The 26,078-nt window shown below is 46.3% G+C and overlaps 1 protein-coding gene across 9 annotated transcripts in view; it reads left to right on the top strand.

Annotated features, from left to right (window-relative positions):
* ppargc1a (peroxisome proliferator-activated receptor gamma, coactivator 1 alpha) overlaps nt 1–26,078 on the top strand; it is a 302,621-nt gene that overhangs the window by 264,101 nt on the left and 12,442 nt on the right. Inside the window, exons 1-7 of one of the 9 annotated variants that reach the window (XM_004554424.6) lie at nt 1,983–2,221; nt 4,894–5,073; nt 19,057–19,248; nt 20,320–20,445; nt 21,627–21,981; nt 23,961–24,006; nt 24,209–24,282. In XM_004554424.6, coding sequence (XP_004554481.2) covers nt 2,174–2,221; nt 4,894–5,073; nt 19,057–19,248; nt 20,320–20,445; nt 21,627–21,981; nt 23,961–24,006; nt 24,209–24,282 — 1,021 coding nt within the window. In that variant the 5' untranslated portion in view covers nt 1,983–2,173. The other 8 variants (XM_024798249.2, XM_024798243.2, XM_024798244.2 and 5 more) reach the window with 8 other exon arrangements.

Below are 26,078 nucleotides of genomic sequence, written 5' to 3'. Positions count from 1 at the left end.
TTACTCCTGCTGAATTCCTGTCAGTGCTCCAACAGAAAAACCACTGTTTGAAATGTCCACAAAGCTTTTGTTTTTATTTTACTGAGGCACTGTTGCCTATACACCTCTTGTTTACACTGTATACATGGTTAATACTGCCACCTGTCCTTTTCTTTATTGCCTCTGAATGGACAAAGAATTACTTTCCAAAAGGCAGAATTACCTTCTTTGTACTATATATTATATGCCAAAAAAACAAAGCTGTTTTTTCTTTTTTCTTTTTTTTTCCAGTCATGAAAGAACAAACCTATTTTAGAATCTAAAAGGAAGGATTTCAAATGATTTAACCCCCATATTTACAGAAAATAATGCAAAGTAATGCTTGTGATTGTTGAATTGAATACTCTGTTTGGATTTGATGACATCACCACTTTCACAGCTGCCTGACCCGGTTGAAGATCTCACAGCTAATTAGGTTAATTGGTCAGTAATATGATTAGGTGTACAAAGAGCATGGCAGTGAGTCTTTAAGTAAACACTGCAGTGTTGATCTGTGAATATCAGCCGCTGTGCATTTTCACACCACATGCTGCTGAACCTCTGCACAGTATTGTTGCATTTTCTTTCTTACTATTTATGTTTATTTTTATACCTTTAGCTTAATCTTTTGAACACATGTAGAACTGCAAACCATATATGACAATAAAGTCTAGTCTATTCTACGAAGTAAAGACGGGAACAGTTTATCACTCTGCACAACCAAAGAGTGCAGCAATTTCAGAACATTTTCAGTAATTCAAACATTTAAACATTCTAATATCATTATTATTATCCCCTAATTATAATTCCATTATTGGATTTAGCTGGCAAGACCGAAAGCCAATTTTTTTTATGGCTGCGTTGCTGCATGAAGTTGAGAAAAACCTCTGAGAATCACTGTCAGTGAAGAAAGAAAAGAAACACATAAACAAGGTTGAAAGGACAACACGCGCAACAGCCTCATTTAAAAATGTACTCTGAGGGCGTCAGGAAATCATCCTGCGGTATGATGGTTCAGGATTAGAGGTTCTTTCTGAAAATCATGGACACTGCATCCTCCAACCCGAAATCCTGCAGCTTTGTTATCTTGATGTAGGTGCGCATGAGCAGGCACATCTGCGAGGGCACCATTAACGCTGAACAGTCTCTGCAGGATTCGGATCAGCATGTGCTGCCGACTAGATGACATATCTTTTAGGCAGAGACTGGCTTATTTCAGTAAGACGGTGCCAAACCACATTCTGCGCATATCACAGCAGCATGTCTGCAGGGGGGAAAAAGAGAGCCGGGGGCATGGGGAGGGGTTGTAAAACGGGAACAGATCAGGCTGAGAAAGTACTTTAAATGAACAATCGTTTCATGCAGCAGAAAATGCAATATGTCCTTTGCTTATTGTGGAGAAAAAAAACCTATAATTACAAAGCTGAAACTTAATATGACAGATTGCACTGGTGCTTAAACTCATTAAATTGTGCTTTACAGTGCTGGTGAGACATCATTTGACTTGTGCTTTCTCCATTATATGGTCTCCAAGTTTTCCTGGAATCAGTGATACAGTTACTATTAAGTTGCTGCAGAAGAATTGTAATATCAATATGCCTTGCACATTTGCAAACAAACTGAGATCACGAGGCTGAGACACAAGTTCACATCCAGAATCTTACTGATTCCGTTCTAGTTAATCTTCCAGTGAAGCAAGTAAATTGAATTAAGGACTGCTCTTTTTAGTCTGTGCAAATCCCACGAACCACCCTTCTTAACCTATTTTCATAATGCCCCCCCCCCCCCCCCCCCGCCCGGCATATGGATAGATGGGTTTTGAGTTTGGCATTTTTTGCAGTGCACGGAAAGGATTTTACTATGTGCGCAGCCAGACCCCGCCTGCTCAGCGCGCGTCACTGGCGAGTAGTGTGTGGACGCGGAGTCACTCCCCTGACTACTTTTAATAGCTTTGTCATGTGATGGAAAGCAGTTGTAAGACAGGTGCCCTCGGTTCATTCTCGGCGAGGGGCAGCAGTTGCCTCTGTGAGAGCGAGTGGGAAGCGTGTGTGGATTTCCTTTTTTTTTTTTACTTGGTTTCTTCCCCCCCCCCTTTTTTTTCTTTTTTTTTTTTTTCTTTTTTGTTTAATTTTTCGGAGCGTCATTCAGTGGCTGGATGGCGTGGGACAGGTGTAACCAGGACTCGGTGTGGAGAGAATTAGAGGTGAGCGCATCAAATAAAATCCGGCTTCTTTCATCTCTCTAGCCCTCTGGACTTTTTTTTCTCCCCTCTGGAACGATGGACAACACTGGCACGATGATCTCCACATAAGTCTGCACTCTCTCCCTCTCTCCCTCTCTCTCTCTCTCCTCCTCTTCCTCCTCCTCTGTTGCCGGTGCTGTTCGTGGCTTAGTGCGCGTCTGGACACGGTTGAGGATGCGAGGGATATACGACACGGGAATATATGACAAGTGGAGGGAATGTGCGGAATCTCCCTTTTCAGCCCAGTTAAAGATGTAGTTGTTGTAACGCGTGCACGGGCTCGGGACCATTGCTCTCCACGTAGGATCCCTGTTTAGTCGGAGCAAGTGCTTGCAAGCTGGCGGATATCTTTCCAACCGCGGACTGTACGCGCTCCGGTGCCGAGAAGGTTTTCGTGCCGAAATGACTGAAATGTCTCAAAGTCAGGTATTTCGCTGACGCATGAAATCCAAAGACGAAAATAATTCCTTTGATGTGCTGTGTCCAGATAGCCAGGTGATTTTTTTTTCAAATGCAAGTGCAAAGGTTGTCCACACTGACGCACCGGGTATCTGGCATTGCGCAGGAGCATGTTAATATTAACGGTACCGGTACCACGTCTGTGTGTCAACATTCCTGCCGGAGGAATGCTGCCCTGGCTGGACGGCAACATCGCGTCCAGCTAGAGTAGATCATTCCGTGTTCTTGCGAATTTATTTACAACATTCTGCTGATTTTAAACGCTTCATCCAAGTCATTAGCTCACTATCGCTCCTGTCTTTTTTTATGCAGCTTACTTTACCTGGTTAAAGCGCATGCAGACAATAACGCACATCAAAAGGATACTTATTCGTCCCCCCTTTTTTTTACCCCTTAATCTTCCGAGTCCACCCAGCTTGTTATACAGAGGTACTTGTCTGCGTTCATTATCTCAGTGATGCCTCAGAGAGGGTTTTTCACAGTAACTACATGACTGCAATCCGGCTGCACGGCTGCGATTTTGTGGTCTGCGTGATCAGATTATGAGAAAGAAATCAGCTCTTATCTAATTAAAATGCGGCTCTGTGTGTACGTGTGTTTGTGTATCTGTATATGGACGTGTGTGTGTGTGTTTTGCAGACCGTTTTCGGGATTGTTTGTTATTCGGACACCCTCCTTTGCACTTACTTCCAGGTACGCTCCAGGAGAGCATCGTTTTTTTCCTTATCTTTTCTTTTTTTAGACTGCGATTTTAGTTTCCACTCTCAACCCTACCAATGTGCGTGTCCTCCTTCAGCCGATCGATGCTGATAAAAAATGTATGCACGTATTAAAGCCCTGCTATTTAACTGTCAATCAGCGCCGCGCTCCTTACTTTAATAATCTCTCTAGCAGGTGCTTTTATGCGCGGTGCGTGCGTAAATCACCGGAGCGCTGTGGTGCACCCTGACTGTCTGTCTGGCGGCGCTATTTCATTTGTTCGCTAAGAAATCCATAAGATAATTGAGCACAGGGACGTCCATCCTCTGAATATCCTAACGGCTTTATTGCCATTTCTTCATTCCGTGTCTTGTCTGACTGGATCATCTGGGGGTGGGGGGAAACCTAAGACGCAGTGAATCTGTCCTCCTCTTCGCAGTCGCAACATAACGGATTTGTCTCATCACGGTCTTAAGTCATCGTGTATTCGTGTTGGTGCGTTTCCGAGGACAGATGAACTGTGACACCGGTGTCTGGGCGGTTTTTCCTTCTTGGCACAGCATCCGTCTCTCAGCTTTGCCCTGAGCCGAACCCGACTCTCACCCCTCCTCAGGCTCCGGGCCAAACACATCCGGGCTTCTTATGTCGTTCTTAAGGCCGGCGTTAATACATAAACAGACGCGTTGTCAAGGAGTGTGTAGACTACAGTATGAAGCTGTTTTCACAGGCTGGGTTCAGCATTTGCATAGTCAAAAGTGTAAACATGCAAACATCCCCCGCTCTGGGGGATTTTATTTTTTTAATTTTAATTTTTCCTTTTTAATGACCACTGACTCTCTGGTTCATAGTTTGCCCCAGAAGAAGCAGACTTTTGCTTGTTCAGCTGCTGGTTCAGGGGGGAAACAAACTCACACACCCCCACATCTGATGATTTGTGTGTGGCAGAAGCTGTAACATCTTCTGCATACAGGACACACTGGATAGATTACATAAAAGTGGCTGGTGAATAACAAAATGTCAACAGGCAGCATTTAGTAGCGGGGAGGCCGTTACCAGTGGCAGTGTAAGCAGCACACTGGGAGGCTGAAGAGAAGCTGAGTGGAAACAGGTTGCGGGGCTTGCACGTTGTTGTGCAAAAACAAGCCCGTCAGAAAAGCTGTTCCGTTACTTATCGATGGAGCGACAGTGAGAGAAGTCATGAATTCCAGCTACTTAGTGTGTCACATGAAAGTGGCAGATCAGCAGAGGCATCCAGAATGATCAAATGAGGGAATTAGAACGTGAATTGTCACTAAGACGAGAAGCTCGGGCTCATAATACAAATGTATGAGTTCCCCTTGTCATGCCCAGATTACCAGTCCCTCTATTCTTTTGCAGGATGGCTCAGATAATTCATTTTCTGATTTGCACATGAAAGATCTGTCATTTCTGTCTAACCATCCATGATGTTTTTCTTTTTTTAATCTTTTCTCCAGTGTGCTGCCTTGGTTGGTGAAGACCAGCCCCTCTGCCCAGACTTACCTGAACTTGACCTCTCAGAGCTGGATGTCAGTGACTTAGACGCAGACAGTTTCCTGGGCGGCCTCAAATGGTACAGTGACCAATCAGAGATCATTTCTGCTCAGTATGGGAACGAAGCGTCCAATCTTTTTGAGGTAAGTACATAAATATCACAAATCCAACTATTAACGGCCTTCATTAATGTCTTTCTCATTGTACGTGAATTATTCATAACACGGCTAGCAAAATGCTGTGGGACATTTTGCATCCATGGTCATTTCATTATTTGCTCTCCGAGGGGTCAGCACTGAGCTGGGATAAAAACACGGCCAGGCTATCGCATTCTTGAATGCAAGCCAAACACAATGCACAACTGTTGCCAGTTTACAAATACGCTTTTTGCAGGAGGAGTCGGTGTGAGGAACGATAAGCCCGAAAGGACTTTTGTCCCCTTTTTTGGACCCTGGCCGTGACGGGAGACAGCCTTATCAAATCCTGGAGCATTTATTTCAGTTCAGAGTTGGTAATGCGGCACACATCTGAAAGAACGCGTCCGTAGTAAATTTATAGTCGGGGCCACTGTGTTGCAAAATGCTTCTCAAAGGTTGGAGTGTAAAACTTTAATCTTTGCCCCGCTTCACTTCTCTCCCCCTCTGCTTCTCTCTCTCTGCACTTCTGTACTATTCTTTCCATTGGACTCTCTTTCTTTTCTCACCCGGCGACAGACGTCAGCGGGTGATGATCTGGCCGAGGCCATAAAGCCATTGGTCTTGGGACTGAGTTCCAGTCCCCAGTTCATTATAAGCCTTTATCAGTGCCAGAGATAGACAAGAAAGACTGAGATTGGATGCTTTAGCCTCGCCTCAGGAGGAAAAACCCCATCTGAGAAGGCAGTGCATGTGTGTACCTGTAGCGCAGTCCTGTAGTCACACTCCTCGGGTCTCTGTTGTGTGTTTTGTGCGGCTGTGCGTGTCCTCGGTGGTCTTGCAGGCAACAGTTGATAACAGACTAAATTCTTTCCACCACTACTACCACCACCACCTTTATATCACCAGACATTCTCCCACCGTGGACCACCCCAACACACACGCACACACACACACACACACACGCACACACAAAGGGGGGTGGTGGGGTCTTAAGTACTAGCTGGTGTGACTGTGGCTCCTCTGTCGTCTGAGAGTGATATGGCTTGCAGCCACCGAGTGGCTCAGGGGATGGATAAAAATACCAATGAGAGTGTATATGCGTGCGTGTGTATGTCGTTTTTAAAACACAATGGAACTTAGCACCCACTGAGGACCCCGATGAGGGAACTAGCTCCGAGCGAGAAGCTGTGACTGACTTCCACTGTGAGCCTGAGCTTGTATTTGCGTGCCTACAAGTGCACATGCTCCCGCACACCTACGGCACGTGTCCGACAGCGCGTGAACGCCGTACGTCGCAGTAAGCGGGTGATGTTTTCATGCGCTCATCAAGCCAGCAGCTATTGTTTTATGCCAAGAATGTGGAAGGGCTTCCAATTAAGCAGTGAAAACTGGGGTTTCAAAGGAAGTAATACATTTCCCTGACCAGGGATTTTTCCATCTTTGGAAAGTTTCTAGTCACCATATGAAGCACTCAGTTCATCATACTGCAGGACCCAGTTAATCCTACTTAATCTGACAGAGGAAAGTTTGCTGCTCGGCAAGGATCAGAAGGCTGGGGGCTGCAGCTGTACTTCCTGCACCCCACCCCCTTGATTGGCTTCAACACAGAACAGAGAAGCATCCAGTGAAAAGTTAAAGATTAGAGAAATTGTTAATAACTGGCTAGATTTCAAGCCTGTAATTGTGTGTGTGTGTGTATATATATATATATATATATATATATATATATATATATATATTTATTTATTTTTATTTATTTTTAATGCATGTTCCTCTCCTTCCAAATAAATAAACCTCACTCACTGAGTCTGACTATATGTGCGTTCTGAGAAAAAGCAGCTAGCAGATTATCAAGGCTGTCTCCAAAAACGTGTAACAGCTGGGTGCAGCTGTCAAGCTGATGCCCCTCTTTTTAAAGTTTACTCCCTGGAAGTTTGAACCTGCGTTCAGTTGTTAAGTGATTCAGCTGCTGAAACGGGTTGCAGCTTTGACAGAAGGAAAAACATGCCGCTGTTTCTTTTGCACCGGAGCATTTATTCTGGTTGCATTTTAATGCGACGCAGTACAGTAGCAAATGAGTAAACAGGGTCTGACTTGACAGTTGGGACAGGAAGTATTGCATCATGGAAATCATTGGGCCATTTTCACGCAGGGAGTGGGTAACGTCGCCAGCTTAAAGTAGGTTCGAGTACAGCAAGAGGTTAAAGTGATGGCGGTCCTTCTTTTACAAATACAGTGGGTCACTTTTACACAGCTTTATCTGGAGAATCTAAAGAAGCCCAAGCTAGGGTGTGCAAAGAAACAAAAAAACAACAAGAACAAAAAGTGGCATTTGAACAGTCGCCATTGCTGTTGTCATCACCACTAACAGGCCTCCTATGTGCATGCCTGTCTTTTAATGTGACTCTGTGCATTTCAGGCTAGTGCCATGCTAACTCTTTCCACCATAACACCAAATTTGAAGACCTCCCCTGTACCCTTAATGACATGCTTTGACTCATTCGTGTATATCAATCAAGACTTTGTTTGAATAGTTTCCAGGTTTTTCAAAGGGTAGCTGCATAGCCAGAGACCACCCTCTGATGCACACGCAGTCATTTTGTTCTATAAGCAGGCCTAAAACATGACAGAAACTGCTCAGTTCAGAACAGACCTTCAATGGTTCCTCATAGTTGGCTTTCAAGGGGTAAAGAGTTAAAAGTGATATGTGGCTTTTACTGGGTTGGTTGCATAAAAAGAGTGCATCCCTTTGAAGGTCTTTATTTTCTTATTAAGGGGTCGATGGGAAGTGTTTGCACACTTTTTAAGCAGCATGTGTGTGTAAAAATACTTTGTCTGTGTCTGTTTCTGTGTGTATATGCGTTCTGTTCTGGAAGCAGTGCTTGGTATTAGATCACAAGCTGTCCCCTGGCTGGCCTTTTGCTCCTTTCCCTGCCACTGTCCCAACTGTCCCTAACACCAATGTAGAGAATGATACACCCCCACCTCCCCTCTGTAACACACACACACACACACACACACACACACACACACATAAAAGCTATTGCTCCTGGCCCGGCTTGTTTGACACCTCTTCAAAACGGGCCGACTGTGAAAGTCCACGGTCTATTTTGGGCTGCAGTTGTTGAGGGGTAGTTACTCCAATAAGTTCCCAATGTACTGCCAAAGATAACAGCATAGAAGTGTGACCCAGTGTCTTTGGAACCACAGGTCTCTACTCAGATTTCGTGTCAACCGTTTGAGTGATGGAAATGTGTCACACTGGTCTGGGCTTAATTCAAATTCCACTGTGGACGTCCTAGCGGCGGTCCCTCAGGGACGTGGGACGGTCACATCACATGTATGCATGGGAAGGCATTTACAGCTGTTCTCTGCTGCGAGTCAGCCTGCGCTATTATGAAAGAAAACTGGCTCCGAGTGCAACTTTTGGCATGTCAGGGCTGCCTATACCTCGATACGTGTGAGATGCGCTTATGATAGATGGACAGGTGGAAAGACAGGACAAGGGTGAGATAAAGAGTGAAACAAAGAGGAAAGAGCAGCAAATGACAGGACAGATGCAGAGGCATGGGGACAGATGGATGGTGAAAACGTATAGACCAGGAGGGCCTTGGGCTTGTGCCAGCCCGAACGAAAGCCCCTGGATTGGAAGTAAAATGTTATGGGCTTAGTATGTAGTAAAATAAGAAGCCGAGGCTTAAAGCATTATTCAGATATCATACAGAGACGTGCTGTGAGAGCATGCATGTGGTCCGTGTCACATATGAAAACTCTTTATATTACTCCAACAGGATGCTGTGTGTTCAGAATGTGTGTGTGTGTATGTGATGGCACTCGCCTTCAAAAGGCATTATGGTGCTTTGTCTTGTTTTGTTTTTGCCTTATTGGACAGATGCTCAGGCGCTTATTCTTAAGTAAAGGCAGATTAGATTGATTGGGTCATCTTTAGAAGGCTTTGATAAAACATGCTGTGATGAAATGTTTTCCTCAAGCAGCCCTGCCTACTTGTGTAAGCACAGATTAGCTCACACACTTGTTGGCGTTATAGCTCCTGTGAGCTGAAACAGGAACAAGCACAAAAAGCCATAGACCCTCTGAGAGGAATTGTCACGCCCACACACACACATATACACACACACACACACACACACAGCAGAGACCCTTATTGTCCCTGTTCCTACTCCCTGCTGAATGCCGGTTGCGTTTATTTTGCAAATTTATGCTGACATTTGAGAGTACACCACCCGCATCAGTTCACTGCTCCAGCAAAGGGTGTATGAATTATCATATTCCTCTGTATAATATGATTTTCTCAAGTGAGTCTTATTAGAATACACCATACTTTCCTCATCTCGAGTTCCCTTCAGTTTTACTGTGCCGAGACATTGTTTGCACTGTCTGCTGGAAGAAATCCTCCATCACTGTCGAGCTGAAGGCAAGCTGCGGCTTTCGGGCCCGCAGCTCTGCTGTGCTGCTCCGTTTCAAGACACATAAATGAGAGGGAGCGCAGACAAATAGGCTCAGATGTATAGTAGAGAGAGATGCCGACATGGGTTGTCCAAGCCTGTGTCATCTCGGAGCATCTGTCAGATCCACTCCACAACAAGAGCTCTCAACCCGCCTGCCCCATAACACTGTAGGCTCCCTTTTCTGCCTCTCTCCCGCTCTCTGTCTTTTCACTCCCAAGGCAAGGCATTTGTCCCTGGCTCATGGCAAGTTGGAGCAGCAGTGGCTAAACAAATATATTCTGGCCCCCCAACAGTCGCTTCTGGAAGGAAAGGCTGGAAGGGAGATGGGAGCAAAGGAGGAGGGAAAAAAATAAAAGGATAGTAAGCAGAATGGTGAATATAGCCAAAATAAAGTCCCCACAGGGAATGTTTGGAAAAAGAGCAAGGGAACATCTTTGGGTCTGGTGGTGGCTGCTTGGCTTCCCTGTCTAGTCCCCCCTTCCCTCATCTCTCTCTCACACACACTCAACACATATTCCCACTGGGCCACTGCTGCTGATTGAGGCATGGTTTGGTGTTCCTGCCCCAGCTGATCCCATGCCCCAAGTGGATACCCATCTCTCTCATCAGAGCGGAGCCTTCAGTGTGTGCATGTGTGTGTTTGTGTCTTTGTGGAATTGAGACGCCCAATGCTAAGATCAGATAGTGGGGGTTTTTTTTCTGGCCAGACACATCACGTTAGACACTTGCTTCCTGTCTCTGTGTCTGTGTCTGTGTGCGTGTGTGTGCACTGGGTGAAAATGACTATTTTTAGTACGTGGGGTAATCTTCACTAAGAGCCTTTCAGGGCTGTTTCACTTTAACCTGGCCAAAACACTAAGCCAATAATCCCCACCCCCCCACCCACCGACTTATACTCTCACTCACACAGCAACATGTCACGCTGATGCCGCGCGATAAGGCCAACTTTCCTTGTACTATTTAACAGTGTACACTTTAGAGTGGAAGGAAGATATATAAACAGGGATTCCTGGAATGCTTTTATACTCTTTCTCTAATGCAACAAAGGCGGGAAGTGCAGGCTCCTCCTGGGCAAAGAGATAAAATGAGCTGATCAGACTGATAGGGAGAGATGAGCAAAGGTAAGAGAGAAAGCACTAGCCAGTAATGAGAAAGCAATATAAAATAACAGAGTGGAATGGGGGGAAAATATATATAGAAATGCTGAGAAAGAGGGGAACAGCATGGAGACAAGTCTTCAATCAGTGCGCGCCTCGATTTGGGGTGAAACGCTGTCAGTTTTGGACAAAACGCTGCTGCCCGTCTTCAGCAAAGGCCTGCTTATATTTTTATGCTGGTAAACCCAGCAGTTGTAGAAGTCTTCTACCCCGTTAGTCTGCCATATTCTGTCAGGCTCTGCTGGTTGTAACACGACTTCCACACGAACTTGCACGACAGGTTAGTAATGAAATAAAAGCAAGTTTCCGTCTATTTTGTTGTTGCTGGTATACAGTTTAGGTAAATGCATTTGTCCGTGTCTTATTGCAGTCTTGCACTGTACATGTGAAGGTTTTCCCTTGTTTGAGACTCAGTTTGTAAAAGCTGGAGGAAAAGAAAAAAAAGAGGAAAAAAAACCCCTCCCCATTTGAAAGGAGCTTTATTATGTGCACTGCATGCTCATAGCTCCAGCTTATTCCTGAAGCATTTAAGTCTGCACAGGCCTCAAATAGTTCAAGAGGCTCTCGGAGGCTCTGCAGATGCATGAGTGACTCGATGCTTGGATGACTCACTTGCTGCCCAATCAGTAGCTGCAGTAGGAGCTGATGCTTTTGCAGACATTTTGTCAGCGCGGAGGGAAAAACGCCGCTTTTTGTTTGACTTTTTGAAAAGCAAAAATTGAGCGTATTAAAATGTCATTTGGATTAGACTGAGACTTAAGAAGGAGACGTCAGTCGCGGGGGGGTTAGCTGTGTCAGAGATGGATGTAGAAACAGGCTGGGTGTCTCCAAAAGAATGGGGGTTATGGGTTGCAGGTGTTCAATTCAAAATTACGATGTACGTGTAAGCATTATTATTACTTGGCACAAACACATTGAAAACAGACTCCATTTAACTGTAAAATATGTGTTTTGTGAATTTGTGAAGTGGTGTATTTGGGATATATCTGCTGGATGTGTCTGCCATGATAGTGCTGTTGACATCAGGAAGTCAACGGCTCTAAAATTGTCTGCTTGTTGATCAGCTCTTTCCAGAAACCCATTTTCAGGCTACACACTGGCTTGCCAAACCTCTTTTCATATTGCTGTGGGCTTTGTTGTATAATAACTTGATGGGCAGATAGGGAAGGGATTTCGAGTGTTGGACGCTTGTCATCAAGTGGTCAACGACCATTGATCATTCTGTGTTTGGCAGACGTTACGCACTCTACTAGTGGGTGCAGGTGTGTCGGGTCTGCTCGGCTAAATGTAAATGTAAAGCCTATCCATTCAAAAAGGCAACATGATCAGTATTCCACAGAGAATAGATCCCAGATTAAGATGAAATTCAGCTCAGAATTCGGCGCTGGCAGCTACAAAGAAAGACCGTGAGAGCTTTCATGCCCCCACACATTCCCAACCCCTCATCCTTTCTCATCGTATCCCTGCCTCACATCGATGGGTTGGGATTGTATCGACTTACGTGCACCGTTCCTTTGATGTTTTCTTCATTTCTTTGCTTGTAAAGATGGGCGCACCCCCGCATTGTTACCGCTCACTCAACATGCGAGAGCTCGTGCAGCCCTACATGCTCGACCAGACGTGCAGCCCGCACACACATGGCAGTGGAAAGTGTGCGAGGCCAAAAAAAAAAAAAAGAAGAAGAAGAAGAAAGAAACACTCAGATAACACGCTCGCAAAGTCACGACACGGATAAGAGGCGCACACGCCGCTGTGGCAGCTTTCTACCTGAATCCAAAAGCGACGAGGCGCCGGCTTGCGCGCACAAGCAAAAATCAAAGTGAAAGATAATGCGTTTATTTAGTAATCAGCAAATAGCTTTATGCGGCGGTTAAGTGGCGAAGCCTGCGAGGCCACGATAAGATCGTTTGCTTTCAGGTGTTTCCCTGTCGTGCCACATATGGCATTGAGTGCAAATTGAATAGGGTGACCTTTTTTTGCGCTGCGGAATCAAATTGACTGCATTTTTCCCCTCCCGAAAGATTGGGCCTTTTTCAATTACCATAAATTTCCGATATAGGGTCCCCTGTCGTGTGTACAAACACGCGCACGCAAAGATGCTCAGCGGGATAGTGACACAGGAGCACACCTCGAGGCGTCTTGTGGTTTGAAAACGCTGCAGACGACTATATCTTGTCCACTCCATCCTGGTTCTCCTCGGGTTGGCGTCTTTCCGAGGAAGACATTACCATGACAAATGAAACGCCACGAACTCTCGATGGGCTCGGCAGGGCCCGAAAGGTCAGGGAGCTGCATTGTGAAGGTGCGCGTGTGTGCGTGTGTGTCTAAAGGTGGTGTCAGCGGAGGATAATAACATTGAGTCTTCTTTGGGAAAAAAAACAACAAACTCTGGTTCGTTCTCAAATCTGTGTAAATGTCAGAACTGAAGTGGCCTGCATTCTCTTTGTATGTAATTGTTTTATGAATAGCTGCACTTGACAGCCGATGACAGATTTGCATTCCAGCCAGGAAATGTAGCGGCAAGATGGACAGTGGAAACACTGTGTCTGCTTCTTTTTTTTCTGCCCCTCTCTGCGCTCACTCTGTCCCCCCTCCCTGTGTTCCTCCAACACATTATCAGCAGTGTAACAGTAGGTTCAAAGGCCCCTTGCTTAGTAGTGCACATTCAGAGCTGCTGACTTAAGCAAATAGCTATTTGCATGCCATTAGGAAGAGAAGGGGGAAAAAAAGCAGAGAGAAGCACCATTCCTCATCACATCTCTGCATCTAGCTGAATATTCCTTATTTGAAGCTCCAAATCTCTGTTTTGCTCTCCCTCCTGCTGTGGCCGTCAGAGCAAGGCACAGTCAGAGCAATCACAGCAATCAGTGTTTCCACATGCCAAGCCGATTGGGAGGTAGCTGCCAAAACAAAAGAGTGTCCAATCGTTATGATGGTGTGTGATTTGGTGGTGTTAGCAAACGGTTGCTTGGACCATCTGTTGGATGGCTGTAGAAGGAAAACAACAGCAGCTTGGGGCAGGACTGTAGATGGGGAGGCTATACCGGGACAGACCGGAGCCTCCTGCGAGCTGTTATTTGGTTAGCTGTGCGAGAATGTGTGATATGTAGACGTGCGTGCGTGCGTTTTACGACGTGTTTAGATAGAGGTTACTGGATTATTTTACGGTTGTGTCATAAATAATGTGTTTCGACGGCAGTTTGCATTGTCTCTAGAGATGCTTTTTTTTTTTTTTTTTTTTTTGCAAGATTGCAAATCTTTCCGGGTCACGTGTGCTTCTGCGAAAAGGCACAAACCCCGAGACCGCGTGACCCAAAGTTAGACAGAAAGGGCTTGACGGGTCTGAAGGCATGTGACAGCTGATCTCAGCAGATGTGTGACAGAGTTCAGGTGGTGAGTTTGAGCAGCAAGGTTACCAGTCAAAGGATTTTTTTCCCCCGTCACAGAACCAGAAAGAACAGCACTGCTAACATCCCTTGGGTAGGTGTCACAATCGGATCTGGCCTGTGTCAAAAAGTGTAACAAGAGTTCTCTTTCTCTCTTCGGCTCACTCTGTCTCACACACACACAAACGCAGAGAAAGATATCCCCTCTTTTCACTTTCCCTTTTTCCTCTCTCATTCCCCCATCAACTCATCTGATAGTGCTGTAACAGTCTCAAATGGTTCCCCGGAGATGCATCAACTCCGCGCGCGCACACACATCCTGTTCCTTATTGATGGCTCGAACCGTTTCCTCGCTGATTTATAACTCACGTAGCCTTCTAAACCCGGATAGGCATCTGGCATCTAAGCAGTCGATTCCTGTGACATCACTGTCTCATTTACAGAGATGCCGTTTTTGTTTAAATGGAAAATAGTGACTTTGTGCACGATAAAAAAGGATTATCCAGACCAGTTATGGAAATACAGCTAAGTAGGACGGGGAAGGCTAAAATCAGCTGCCTGGTGCCGGGGCTGGACAAGCTTGTCTCCATTTAGAAAGCAAAAGATTTTATACTACCAGTACTATGATTTTTTTTATTTTCTTTTTGGGTGTGTGTCCAGAACACGTAGAGCCACCATATCTACTTCATAGGATCATTTGCTTTGGAAATGGTTTCTAAATAACGAGATGCTCTGTTGACTTTGTAGTCACATGGAAAATGACATGAGTGTTCAGTTCACAGCTACATGTCGTGAAACATTCACAGCCCTGACCACAATTGAGGTTTAACATTTAGTTTTATGATTTGGAACACCATCAGACTGTGTGCCACCGCCGCCTCGCTCGCGCAGACGGCCACGCGCGCACACACACTCACAGGAACTTAACAGTGTTATGTATGGTTTCATCGCTCCGTATAGGCCATAATCACCCTCTCTCCATCTCAGTAAGCTCATGCTAAATGACCAGACGTCTCTGGTGGCTGCCATGATTTGTCTCTCCACCGCGCGCCGTGTTGTACCTCACCCTCCCTGCCTCTCCTTTCTCTCTCCTTCCCCGCTGCCATATGTTGTGCCTGTGTGACCAGCCGACGTGTCAGGCCTGACTAACGCCTTAACGGCAAGCCTGACTTTGATTTATTTCCTCTGAAATCTGGGGGCCGGGGGTAATAACACAGAATGACATTATTTGTTTATCAAATCCAAGGCTGCTTCTCTTGGCAGAGTCAAGATGTGATGACTTGATACCACAACCCCACATGCTGCACACACACACACCCTTCAGTTTCTGATTGTGCCATGATTAGGTCTGGCCCGTGTCAAGCTTAACCTCATCCAAGGGAACGCTTTTGAAATCTGACAGAGAAGGGAGCAGAGTTGGAGGTGGTGGGGAGAACAAAGATGGAGATGGAGCAAAGCAATTAAATTGTCAGGGCGTAGCTTTAACCCTACCACCCAATTTTGTGGCCAATTTATTAAGCACGTTTTCTGTCTGCGCTAACTGGTTGGCGTGCTTGTATTTACAGAAAGAAAGAGCAGGAAGAGGCAGCGAGAATAAACAGCATTTTAAATACTAGATGACCCATTTTATGGGAGATATTTTATCTTCGCGCACCCAGAGTGTCTGTCACGTGTTCTGCTTCTCAATTTAAGATTGCGGAGGGGCTGTTTAGCCCGTCTAAACCCCGTCCCGATGTTACTCAGCCACCAGGTTTGTCATTCTGGCACTTTCAAAACACTTTTAGGTTCTTCTTAAACGTGTAAATCATCCATTGCCCCCGTTAAAATTTGATCGCTGGCAAATTCGCTAAGAAGCGTGGAATCCTCGGGAAGCAATTAGCAGATTTTAATTTGGCTATTTGCCCCGGCGTGCAGGAGCGAGTGTTTGTCTAAAGCAGCACCTTCACCTTCCGTTATCAGCCCGTGTGAATAGTATCTCCTGGAACATAATGCTGTGCTGTAGAACTCAATAAAAGAGTTAAAGGCAAGGACAATCTCAAAGACAGCCTGTCTGATAACAAAAGGGCCTCACCTAATAATGAACAACTGAAGTTGGCTTTCTTTGCTCCAGCGTGGGGGAGGCTGGGGTGAAGGAGGAGCGGGGGGTAAAGAGAAGCTCTGCCAGCACTTGCCAGCATGTTTTATGGCTAATTGAAGCATTTGGAATAAAACTGCTGCAAAACGGCACCCTTTAGAATTGGAGTGGGGTTAATATATTGTGATCCCACAATTAGCCCAGGATTGTTAAGATCTCTTTAATTCGGTGAGGTCCATTAAGCGGGATGGACGAGAAAGTGCTCCCGCCGAGACAATTTTTCTCTCCTCTCTTTGTTCTTTCTGTCCTCTTTTCCCTCTCAGCAGCTGCTGTAGTAATCAATATAAGCGGACGCGGGCCGTCAGCGAGGTGCTAGGTTGTGCTGGTGTTACCCCCTTTGGGTGCCATAGCTTCTGAGGTCCACCCACATGGAGACTTTGTTTATAAATAAACAAGTGGCCAGAGAGTCGCTGCCAGTAGATTGACTCTGGTGCACCAGGTGTGGTCTTTAAGCTGGCGTGGAAAAGCTCGTCCTCGTGGACAGAGGCATTAGATCATCCTCTCTCTCTCTCCAGAGCAGAGGTTTGCTCTTTACCCCAGTTTCTCAAATCCCCACTTGGCCTATGAGTGCCTCCACTAGAGCCGCAGCAGTGGCTGTTGCATGATCGTCACGACTCAGGGTTTTCACAAGTGTCTCTTACAGAATACGAGAGTCCCTTCTGGGTTATCTTTGGGGATACAGTGCGCCTGTGGGAGTCTGCCAATTGGTGGAGGATTTTTTGTGTGTGTATGTGTGTGTTTTTTTAAACAGGACTACATTTGAGTCTGCAGAAATGCCCCAATCCCTTTCAAACCATGACATAACAAAGCCTGCACAGCTCTCCCAACATTTAATGTAATGCACTTTCTTCCCAATATAGATTTATTGGTTTAAAGTCGCTCTTGCGAGGCAAATAAAGCCACGCCTTAAACGGAGCATTGATTGAATGGTTAATGAGTGCCTAACCAGAAGGCCAGTTCATTAAAGACTCGGTTTTGATCATCTGAAATTGCTCCTAAATTTTAATTTCTCATGCTAGGATGTGCGTTTGGGTTAAGCCAAGGCTCCGGCTTTATCAGCAGTTAATACCTATCCGCTTAGTGCTCAGGTAATAACTTGGGATGCTGGAAAACGGTGAGCATTTCAATAGAGCGGGGGTTCCAGCACAGTGGATTTTGAAGCTTCTTGAAAGTAATTAAACAGCACGCCACCTCATACAGAGCAATTTCCTGCAAAGCATGTGCTTGCCAATGCAGCACAGCCCCAGCCTACGCCGCGTTATCTCTGTGAAATATGTCCCCTTTATCATTTTTTAATAATGACTGAGTGTTCGTGTTGTTAGGAGAAAATCTACTCAATAAACATCAGATTAACGTTTTCCTCACTGTTAGCTAGCTAAGTGAACGTCCAAGATATCTGTGTCATCTGTAAATGAAAATTGGAGGAGGGGAGGGTGGGGGTTGAGGCATTAAAATGGCCGCTATCTCGGCGGCAGATCCAAAACAGCGGCGTCCATGCTGTGTGTGTAATTGTGTTAAATAAGTGAGGGTAGATAGAAGCGTGCGCATGTGGGATTTTTCTGAGGAACAGCGTGGATATCTGAGAGGCGTAATGATGGCCGTGTGCCATCGCCGAGCCACGTGAATCCTATCGTGTGCTTGAAGGGATTTGCTCTTGTTGGGCTGGCCACAGAACGTCCCAGGGTGATGAGGCTGTTTATCTCTCTGCTGTCCCGAAGCCCCGTGGGGTTTTTATGGCCTTGGAACCTTAAGTTCCTGTCGTCACTTGTCAATGCAAAAGAGAGCGAGCGAGAGAAAAGACACAGTCGTTCCTCACATGGACTCACACGCTCCCCTTTGTCAAGTGAGCTGCATTACTCTCAGTCTTAACATTGATCTATATACGTTCTCCTTTTTCTTTGTTTTTCTGTCTTTTTTTTCCCGACACGCATGCCGTTATTATCCCCGGTCAATAGCTGGCAGCTCACACCTCACCCTCCCCATCTCAAGGCCTTCTCCATACATTCATCTCTCTGTCTTTACTCCTCACACATTTATAAGCTGCGAGCGCACAACTTCTCCTGCACTTCAAAAAAGGGGTCCGAGTAGCAAAAACAAGCTTTATTTATAGCAAAGTGTTGAAGCTGAGTTCCCTCCCATTGTGAATGTCAGCCTGTCACACCAGCAATTTTAAATAAATCAGATTTATTTAGCTTTGGCGAGTCGTAATTTCTCCTTATCTGAGGGCCGCTCGCAAACATCTTGTCGGCAAGCGACGACTCTCGAAGCTGTGGGCTGAAGAGAGAGAAGAGCGAACTTCTGCGCATTGTTTCCTTTTATCCCCCCCCACCCACACACACACACACCCCACACACACACACACACACACACCATAAACCCCTCCATACCACAGCCTGCCCCAACCCATTGCTGTCTTCCCCCAGATACTTGCTACTTGTCAGCGTTGGTAATGGGTTTCTTGGGGGAGATATTATTTTGGTCCAGTAAGCTGTTCGCTTAAAATATGAGTGACAGGCTTGACTCACATGCACATGAGGCAAATTTTGTTTGGGTTTTTAGTGTTTTTGTAAAAAAGGCTGCCAGAACGCAGTGAGCTCAGCTGCTGCACAAAAATAAAAATAAAAAAAAACGAGAAAAAACAAATGTTTTCTATATTAACAATGAAAGCCAACCACCACCTTTACTTCCCCAAAATAAAGAAAAAGGGATGCAACTTCTTCTTCTGACTAAAATGTCCCATTCCCCCCCCCCTCTCTTTTTTGTCTCTGTCTTCCCCACTCTCCACCCCCCTACCCCCCCCCCCCCCCCCCTCTCCACCCCTCTACCCCCCCCCTCCTAAGAAGATAGATGAAGAAAATGAGGCCAACTTGCTGGCAGTGCTTACAGAGACCCTGGACAGCATCCCGGTGGATGAGGACGGATTGCCTTCGTTTGAGGCCCTGGCAGATGGGGACGTGACCAATGCCAGTGACCAGAGCTGTCCCTCCTCTCCCGGCGGCTCACCGCGCACCCCAGAGCCCGAGGAGCCTTCCCTGGTAACAGCTACAGCTCTTCCTTATCACGATTCTCACACCAGCACCATCCTACAGTTCAGACATGAGTTATACCCGAGACCTGACCTCCGGTCTCGCACGTACTCACACGTACGCTGTGTTTTTGGCAGTCCAAAGCACACATCAGATAAGACTTCTCAACAAGACCAGAACCCCAGTAGCGGTCATTTGTCTGTGTGACGTTTGCCTGACTTCACACTCCGTATTTGCCACAATGTGTTCATTTATGTGCAGTCGCAGCAAGCAGGGATGCAGATGCAAGTAGGAGGGAAATGAGTGGAAAGGATCAGTGTGTTTGCTGCTCAGCGCTAATTACATAACAGCGCTATCGTGGCGCCAGTTCAGTGATACGAACGCTGTGGTTGGGGACAACTGCGGCTGACACAGTGCCACGGGCCCTGAAATCAAGCCGGGACGTAATGAAAGTCGGGGGGAAAAAGAAATCTATCTCATCTCGTCTGCTCTCAGCAGGGTCTCGGCTAATCCCCCTGTGTCATCTCTTTTGGCAAACACCCCCACCACCACAAATAAGAACTCGGCCTACCTTGGTGCTGTTATTTTTACACACATCCGTGCCATCTGGGTTTTTCTCTAGCTTATAGGCTTTGACCTAAAACGTTATGTTATGTGACATTGTAGTCCATTTTATTCCATGCTGGTCCCTTCCAAATGACCTTTAGCCAAATGCCTGAGCGTGTTTATTCAATCACATTAGAGAAGCCTAGTGGTGTGTACACAAAAACACCTGCACTGGAAAAAAAAAAAGAGGCTTGACTTTTCATGTCACGTAGCATGCACTTAAGTTAAAAAAAAGAAGTCTTTTTTTTAACTGCAGAGTTAAAAAATGAAAGCAACTGAAAGGCTGCCATTGTAAATCTTTTACCTTACAATGTAAAGTGCTCTGAAATGACTGCCGCCGTAAACTGGCACTGTTTAAATAAAGTCGAATTGAATTAAAAGGTGCCATTTGCATAACCCACGCTGACTCCCCGCTCCTCCTCCTCCTCCTTCTTCCTCTCCCACCTTTCTGGTTCTGTTTGGGTCCATTCGCAGCTGAAGAAACTCCTTCTGGCACCCGCAAACTCCCAGCTCAGCTATAATCAATACACAGGTGGCAAGGCACAGAACCATGCAGCCAGCAGCAACCACCGGATCAGACCACCACCTGCCGTCGTCAAGGTAGGGAGTCACACACACACACACACACACACGCACACGCTGTTGATTTCACTCCCGTGCACACACTTTTTTTCCTGTTTGTGTTTGTTTATCTCTCTCACTCTTTTCTTGCTCTCTCTCGCTACTTGCTCACCCTCCCTCCTTCTCACTTTTTTTTTTTTTTTTGCCTGTTTTGGTGGCCGCCTTTAGAAGATGTTAGACTTCTGCTCTAGCAGTCTACTGTCCCAGGGGGCCATCTCGTAATGAAAACAGGCTGATTGCTGTTGGGCTTTCCAGGCGAGGCGTCGGCACCGTTGTCTCATTAGCTCCACCACTTATCCGCCTTGGTATGGTGCCTGTTGGAGGACGGGAAAAAAAAAGAAAGAAAAAAAAAAAAGCAGCGACAGGCGCTCTTGCGGCGAGATTGATGCCTTGAGACGACAAGATCAAAATATCAGACTTGATGTACTCATTAGATGGCTCTGAAGAGAGTGTTTTTCTATAGGGGTGGGTTTGATTAAGATTTAATTTTAGTCAGCGTAAGTATCACAGGTTTTGTGAATTCTGCTAAATGAAAAAATGGGATTATTTCACTCTCGCCCGTTTGGATTTCACGCCAGAATGTGGCATACTGTGCATTCAGTGTCATATCAGCATATAGCACTTAATTGTGTTCTCTTGCTCGGTAGGACTGTCTGAAATCTGCATTTGTTATGCCTTAACGCATGCACAAAATCATCACAATGTAAAGAACATCTGTATCTCACTGTGTGGTGAATGCGGCGCAGACATATGTTAGCTCTGCGTACCGTGTTTGCACATGCAGTGCGTCAACCCTTCTTCACAGAGTCTATTTTCATACTGTGTCTTTGAGTCATCCGTTTCTGGAGCAGAGCGAATGAGGACTCCCGGAGGACGTGGTGTGCGTACAGAGTGGCGCGGTGGCGCTCGGGGGGCCACGCAATTAAAATGATGGGCGGACAGCACTCCCACCATCGCCTCCTAGACAGTTGGGCAACCACTGCGCTCGAGCTGTTTGAGTCACACTCTTAGGCTCTCCATGCCTCCGTCTCTTTTCTACTTTTGTTTTTGTTCCAAATAAAATACTTAACATTTCTCGCAACTAGATCAGCTGCACTGTGCAAAACTTTTTATTGGAGCTAACTAAGTCATTCGCTCTCTCTCTGCTCGTCCCTCCGCAGACGGAGAGCCCCTGGAACGGCAAAGCAAGAGGGGGCTCCAGCCAACAGAACCGCCCGGTGAGGCGGCCCTGCACCGAGCTGCTGAAATACCTAACCGCCACCGATGACATCCTCCTCCACGCCAAAGCCAGCGAAGCCAAGAGCGCCTGGGGGGGTGCTAGTAGCAGGGACAAGAGTGGCATGGGTCTCGGTGCCTCTTCTTCCTCCTCTTCACCGTCCTCGTCATCCACTTCCTCGTTCTCCTCCCTCTCCTCCACCTCTTCCTCCTCTTCCTCTACCACCTCCAAGAAGAAGCCGGCTGTGCCGTCTCATCAACAGCAGCAGCAGCAGCCGCCACAGCAGCATCACCAGCGAGGTGAGAGCCGGGCTGGAGGCGAGTGTAGTATGGCTGGTCTTGGGGCTGGGAAGTGGCAGCGTTGCGCTCACGATGACGGGTTTGAGGAGTCGGAGGGTGCTACTATCCCTGTTGGCCACAGAAGCTCCGCCTGCGGCCATGCCCGCCCCAAACTGGAGCACGGGCCGCCCAGTGAAGAAGGAAGGCCGCCAGGCGATGCGGGCCGCCTGGCTGCCGCTAGGTTTATTAGGTATATGCACTCTTATTCCCTCCCTCCCCGAGAGGCGAGTCACAGCTGTGAGCATTGCCGAGAGGCTGCAGGCGCCACTCAGGCTAGTGAGGGCTTTGGCAGGCAAGGCCGTAGCAACAGTAACAGTGCCAGCCGTGCGCCACATAGGCACATCACAGTGACTATAAAGAAAAGAGACGAGAAGCCGGGGCACCCGTTACTTAGCCAGCTGCTCACCTCCAAAAACAGGCCCGCTCAGTATCAGGCCCGTGTCCTCCCGCATACTCCCATTACCCCTTTACGGAGCAGTAAGAGCAAATTAGCAGCGAGGTCTGAGGGTCCAGCCCGGGCTTTTTCTAAGGTTAAGGAGGAGAAGGAGCTCAGAGGGACCACTGATGATAGAAACAAGGGAGTAAATCAAGCTGAGGAGCCTGATTCAAGGCCCCTGTTGTCACCTCTCACCTTTGACCTAGAGAGCTGGGTTAACCAGCCAGATCCAGGGCTAGACATGGCCTTTGGACTAGATCTGGGGTGGCCAAGCCAGGGGGGCTACAGGGAGGATGTTAACCATGATGATGATGATGATGATGATAATGATGGTGTTGTTGTTGATGGTGATGATGATGATGATGACCATGTCATGGGCAGCCCCGCAGCGGTGCTCTCACAGGGCCCACCGAGCCCACTCCTCCCAGATACTAGCATTGCAGAGCCCACCCCTCCCTGCATCATACAAGGGCAAGGGCACCCACACATGCAGGCACTCAGCGAGCACCCCGATGACCAGGGCCACCCATTGTTAGGTAATCATGAACTGCATCCCCCCCACTGGCCTTATCTCTGCTCTCTTTTCTCCCTCTCTTGCTCTAACCACTTCCCGGTTTGATTTCACGACTAACCCCCTGTCCTAATTTGAATCTAACAAGTCATTGTTAGGGCATCAACAACAATGACAGCAAAACAGCCTGCTCGCCAATGCTTTTTGCTAGTCGCAGAGGCACTCTTTTCAATTTTCAAAAATGAGTGGGGTTTTTTTTTGTCTTTGAAAAAACAAAGGAGGGGGTGGGAAAAGGGGTGAGCCATGTCTTGCTACTGTACGTCTTGTATTCGCAAAGCCAATCCTTGAATCATCTTTGGCTGATTGAGCTGAGTGTGCTGAATATGTACATTTAGACTCAGAGCCCCGGTGCTGCTCTCTAGAATCGCGCTACTAAAGCCACACTTCTCTTAGCTGGAGCACAAGCCGGCCAGAGCCTCGGGCAACTGCACAAGCTTCCTTGACTCTCCTTTCTTCCTTCTTTTTGTTTTTCTTTTCTCCCCCCTCCTCTGCTGTTGGTGCATGCGATTATGACTTTATTGTCTAGGGAGGGGCTCACCCACAGTCATGTGTCTTGTTTGTGGCATCGTCTCTCTCTCTGTATGTCTTTTTCCATTTCGATCTGTTTGTTGTCTTGAGCGTGGTGTCTGTGTCTAGACACCTGTGAAACACGTACCATCACTTCATCCTGCCTCACAGAGTGAACAGTCTATCCTAAGAGAATAAATTTTTTAAATGGGGTCAATCTAAAAAAAGATATACTCTGTACAATAGTGTCCATAGTAAGGCTTTCTAACTAGAAATGGGTGTTTTTTTTATTTCTTTTTTCGTAGTAATATTTGCATTTGTTGAGCCAATTTGGGATTAATTGTTGCAGACTTGTGGATCTGTTCTCTTCTACCATGAGTGTTATACTTAGATCAATAATTACCCATGCTCCTTTGTGTTCTGCAGCCAAACCAACCACCTTGCCACTTCCTTTGACCCCAGAGTCTCCAAAGTAAGTGTGAGAAGTTTTTCCACATTATTCTAGGCAAAAAAAAAGGCAACATGGAAACTACAGAAAAAAGACAAAATCAAAGAAAGCTATATAGACTAGAATCCAACCTGAGGCATTTTTGTGATTCATTTCCATTACATCTTTCTTTAGTCTTACTTTCACCTGTGAAGTAAGACGTTCTACGTTTTATTTTGTCTTCCAGTGACTACAAGGGATCACCGTTTGAGAACAAAACCACTGAACGCACATTAAGTGTGGAGATTGCTGGAACCCCAGGTAAGCAGACTTTTTCTGACAATATAAATTTTTTTTTTAAATGACCGGCCGAGTACTTATAGCTGTGGTAGGAAGTAATGGGTTCATTCCTTTCGGGAGCCTTGATAGTTCCATCACAGTTCAGAGTTCAAGGTGAAGACATAAGGAGATCAATTTTATGCGCCTAAGTATTGATTAGGTCTTCCAATCTCCTCGGCTTCTATTAGCAAACTCCTCCCATTCCCCTACCACGCCCACTGGTTTGTTAGTGAAGAGTTAATATACCTTTCCTTCCACCAGATCCTAATGCTGTCTGACTGAAAGCTCACTCAAGCCCTCTCCAGGCGCAGAATACACAACTATGCTGGCTTCATCAATCTGTTCAAGTAATGGCATCCTGTCATTTAGACGTAGGTCACGGCTGCATTAAAGCTCATTCAGACATAACCGCGACAGTGACAAAGAAGCGCAAAGGAATCGTTGCGCACGTCCGCATGGACACGAGTGAAGTATAGTCAGGTGTTTGAAAACTTTGCAAAGAGCAGGGTCTTCGCGCGCTGCACGGTGCTGCTGAGAAAGCTGCCCCTGCCCCAATCACGCGGGCTCAGCGAGCGAGAGCTGTTGTTACGCACGCGTTAATTTTATTCCTGTGCTGTTCAACTGGTTCTCCTTAACAGTCATGTTTTACTGAGCTGAGCAATTCACGGGGGGCGTTTTGCAGTCGTGAAAGCGACGCGTGAATGTGTATGAGGTCCAAACTTGAAAGATCACCTTTGCAGTAATGGGACCAGGAGGCTCATTCATACATGAAACCAACATGTTCATACATGGTCAAATTAAATGGAAAGCAGTGTATGAGAAAAAGGAGCTTTAGCCTACACGTGGCAGGGAAAATTCAGATGGCTGCTGTTTTCATTGGGTTTTGCTGTGTAATTGAGTTTTGCCTGTATGATCAGCGCCTTCCTTACTCAAATTCCCTGTGGACACAGGCAGCTGCGTAGATGTTGCCAGACTGGGGATATTTCTTCATTATCAGTCACTTCATCCTTTCGTGTTATTGAGTTATGCTCAGCTAAATTAGAAAAAAAAACTATATGTAATTGGTATTTAAAAGACAAAAGGGATGAAAATGTGAGGGGAAAAGCTGCAGTATTGCAGGTCATCCATTTCTTTCACTCTTTATGTCAGTGATGTTAGTAATTACCACGTTTTCTTACAATTAATTACCTAAGGTCAATAAAACAAAATAGCAGCCCTGGCCCTTTTGTCTATTTATTTACTAGCAAGGGAAATGGTCCTCATAATACCCCCTGTCTTCTACTTAGCTCCTGTGGGGGTGGAAAAGCAAACCTCCAGAGGTGTCCCCCTGTCCTTCTCAGTTTGGCTGAAGTGCTGTTTAACCCATTTATGTAGATAAGCTTTCAGGGTCAGAGGGGGGATGTCTGTTGAGACCTAAAGATTGGAAAGAGCAATGCCCCTTAATCTCTGTGGCAATCAAACGCAGTTAATATTTCTTCCGCTTTTACTGCACGTGGGCGAGTCTGTTGACCTGTGGCCAAATCTAAGCCGTCTGTTCTTTTCCAACACATCCATTTTATAAGCACGGTCAAATAAAGCCTTTCACCTGACTTAAACCCGTTCTGTGGAAAATGTAGGATTGAATATTAGCAGGAAAGTCATTAGTCCAGAAAGCTCTGGGCTGCTGAGCGCCTTTCTCACTTAGAGATTAGCTTTTGAGTCTCAGCGCTGTACGAGCCAGATGGATATAGATCCCAGTAAGCAGAGTTGTCAGCTTTTAGGTTCGGACTTACACGTTC

Source organism: Maylandia zebra, linkage group LG3 (assembly GCF_041146795.1).
Source record: "Maylandia zebra isolate NMK-2024a linkage group LG3, Mzebra_GT3a, whole genome shotgun sequence".
NCBI lineage: Eukaryota > Metazoa > Chordata > Actinopteri > Cichliformes > Cichlidae > Maylandia > Maylandia zebra.
This window is presented reverse-complemented; position numbering and strand designations above follow the sequence as displayed.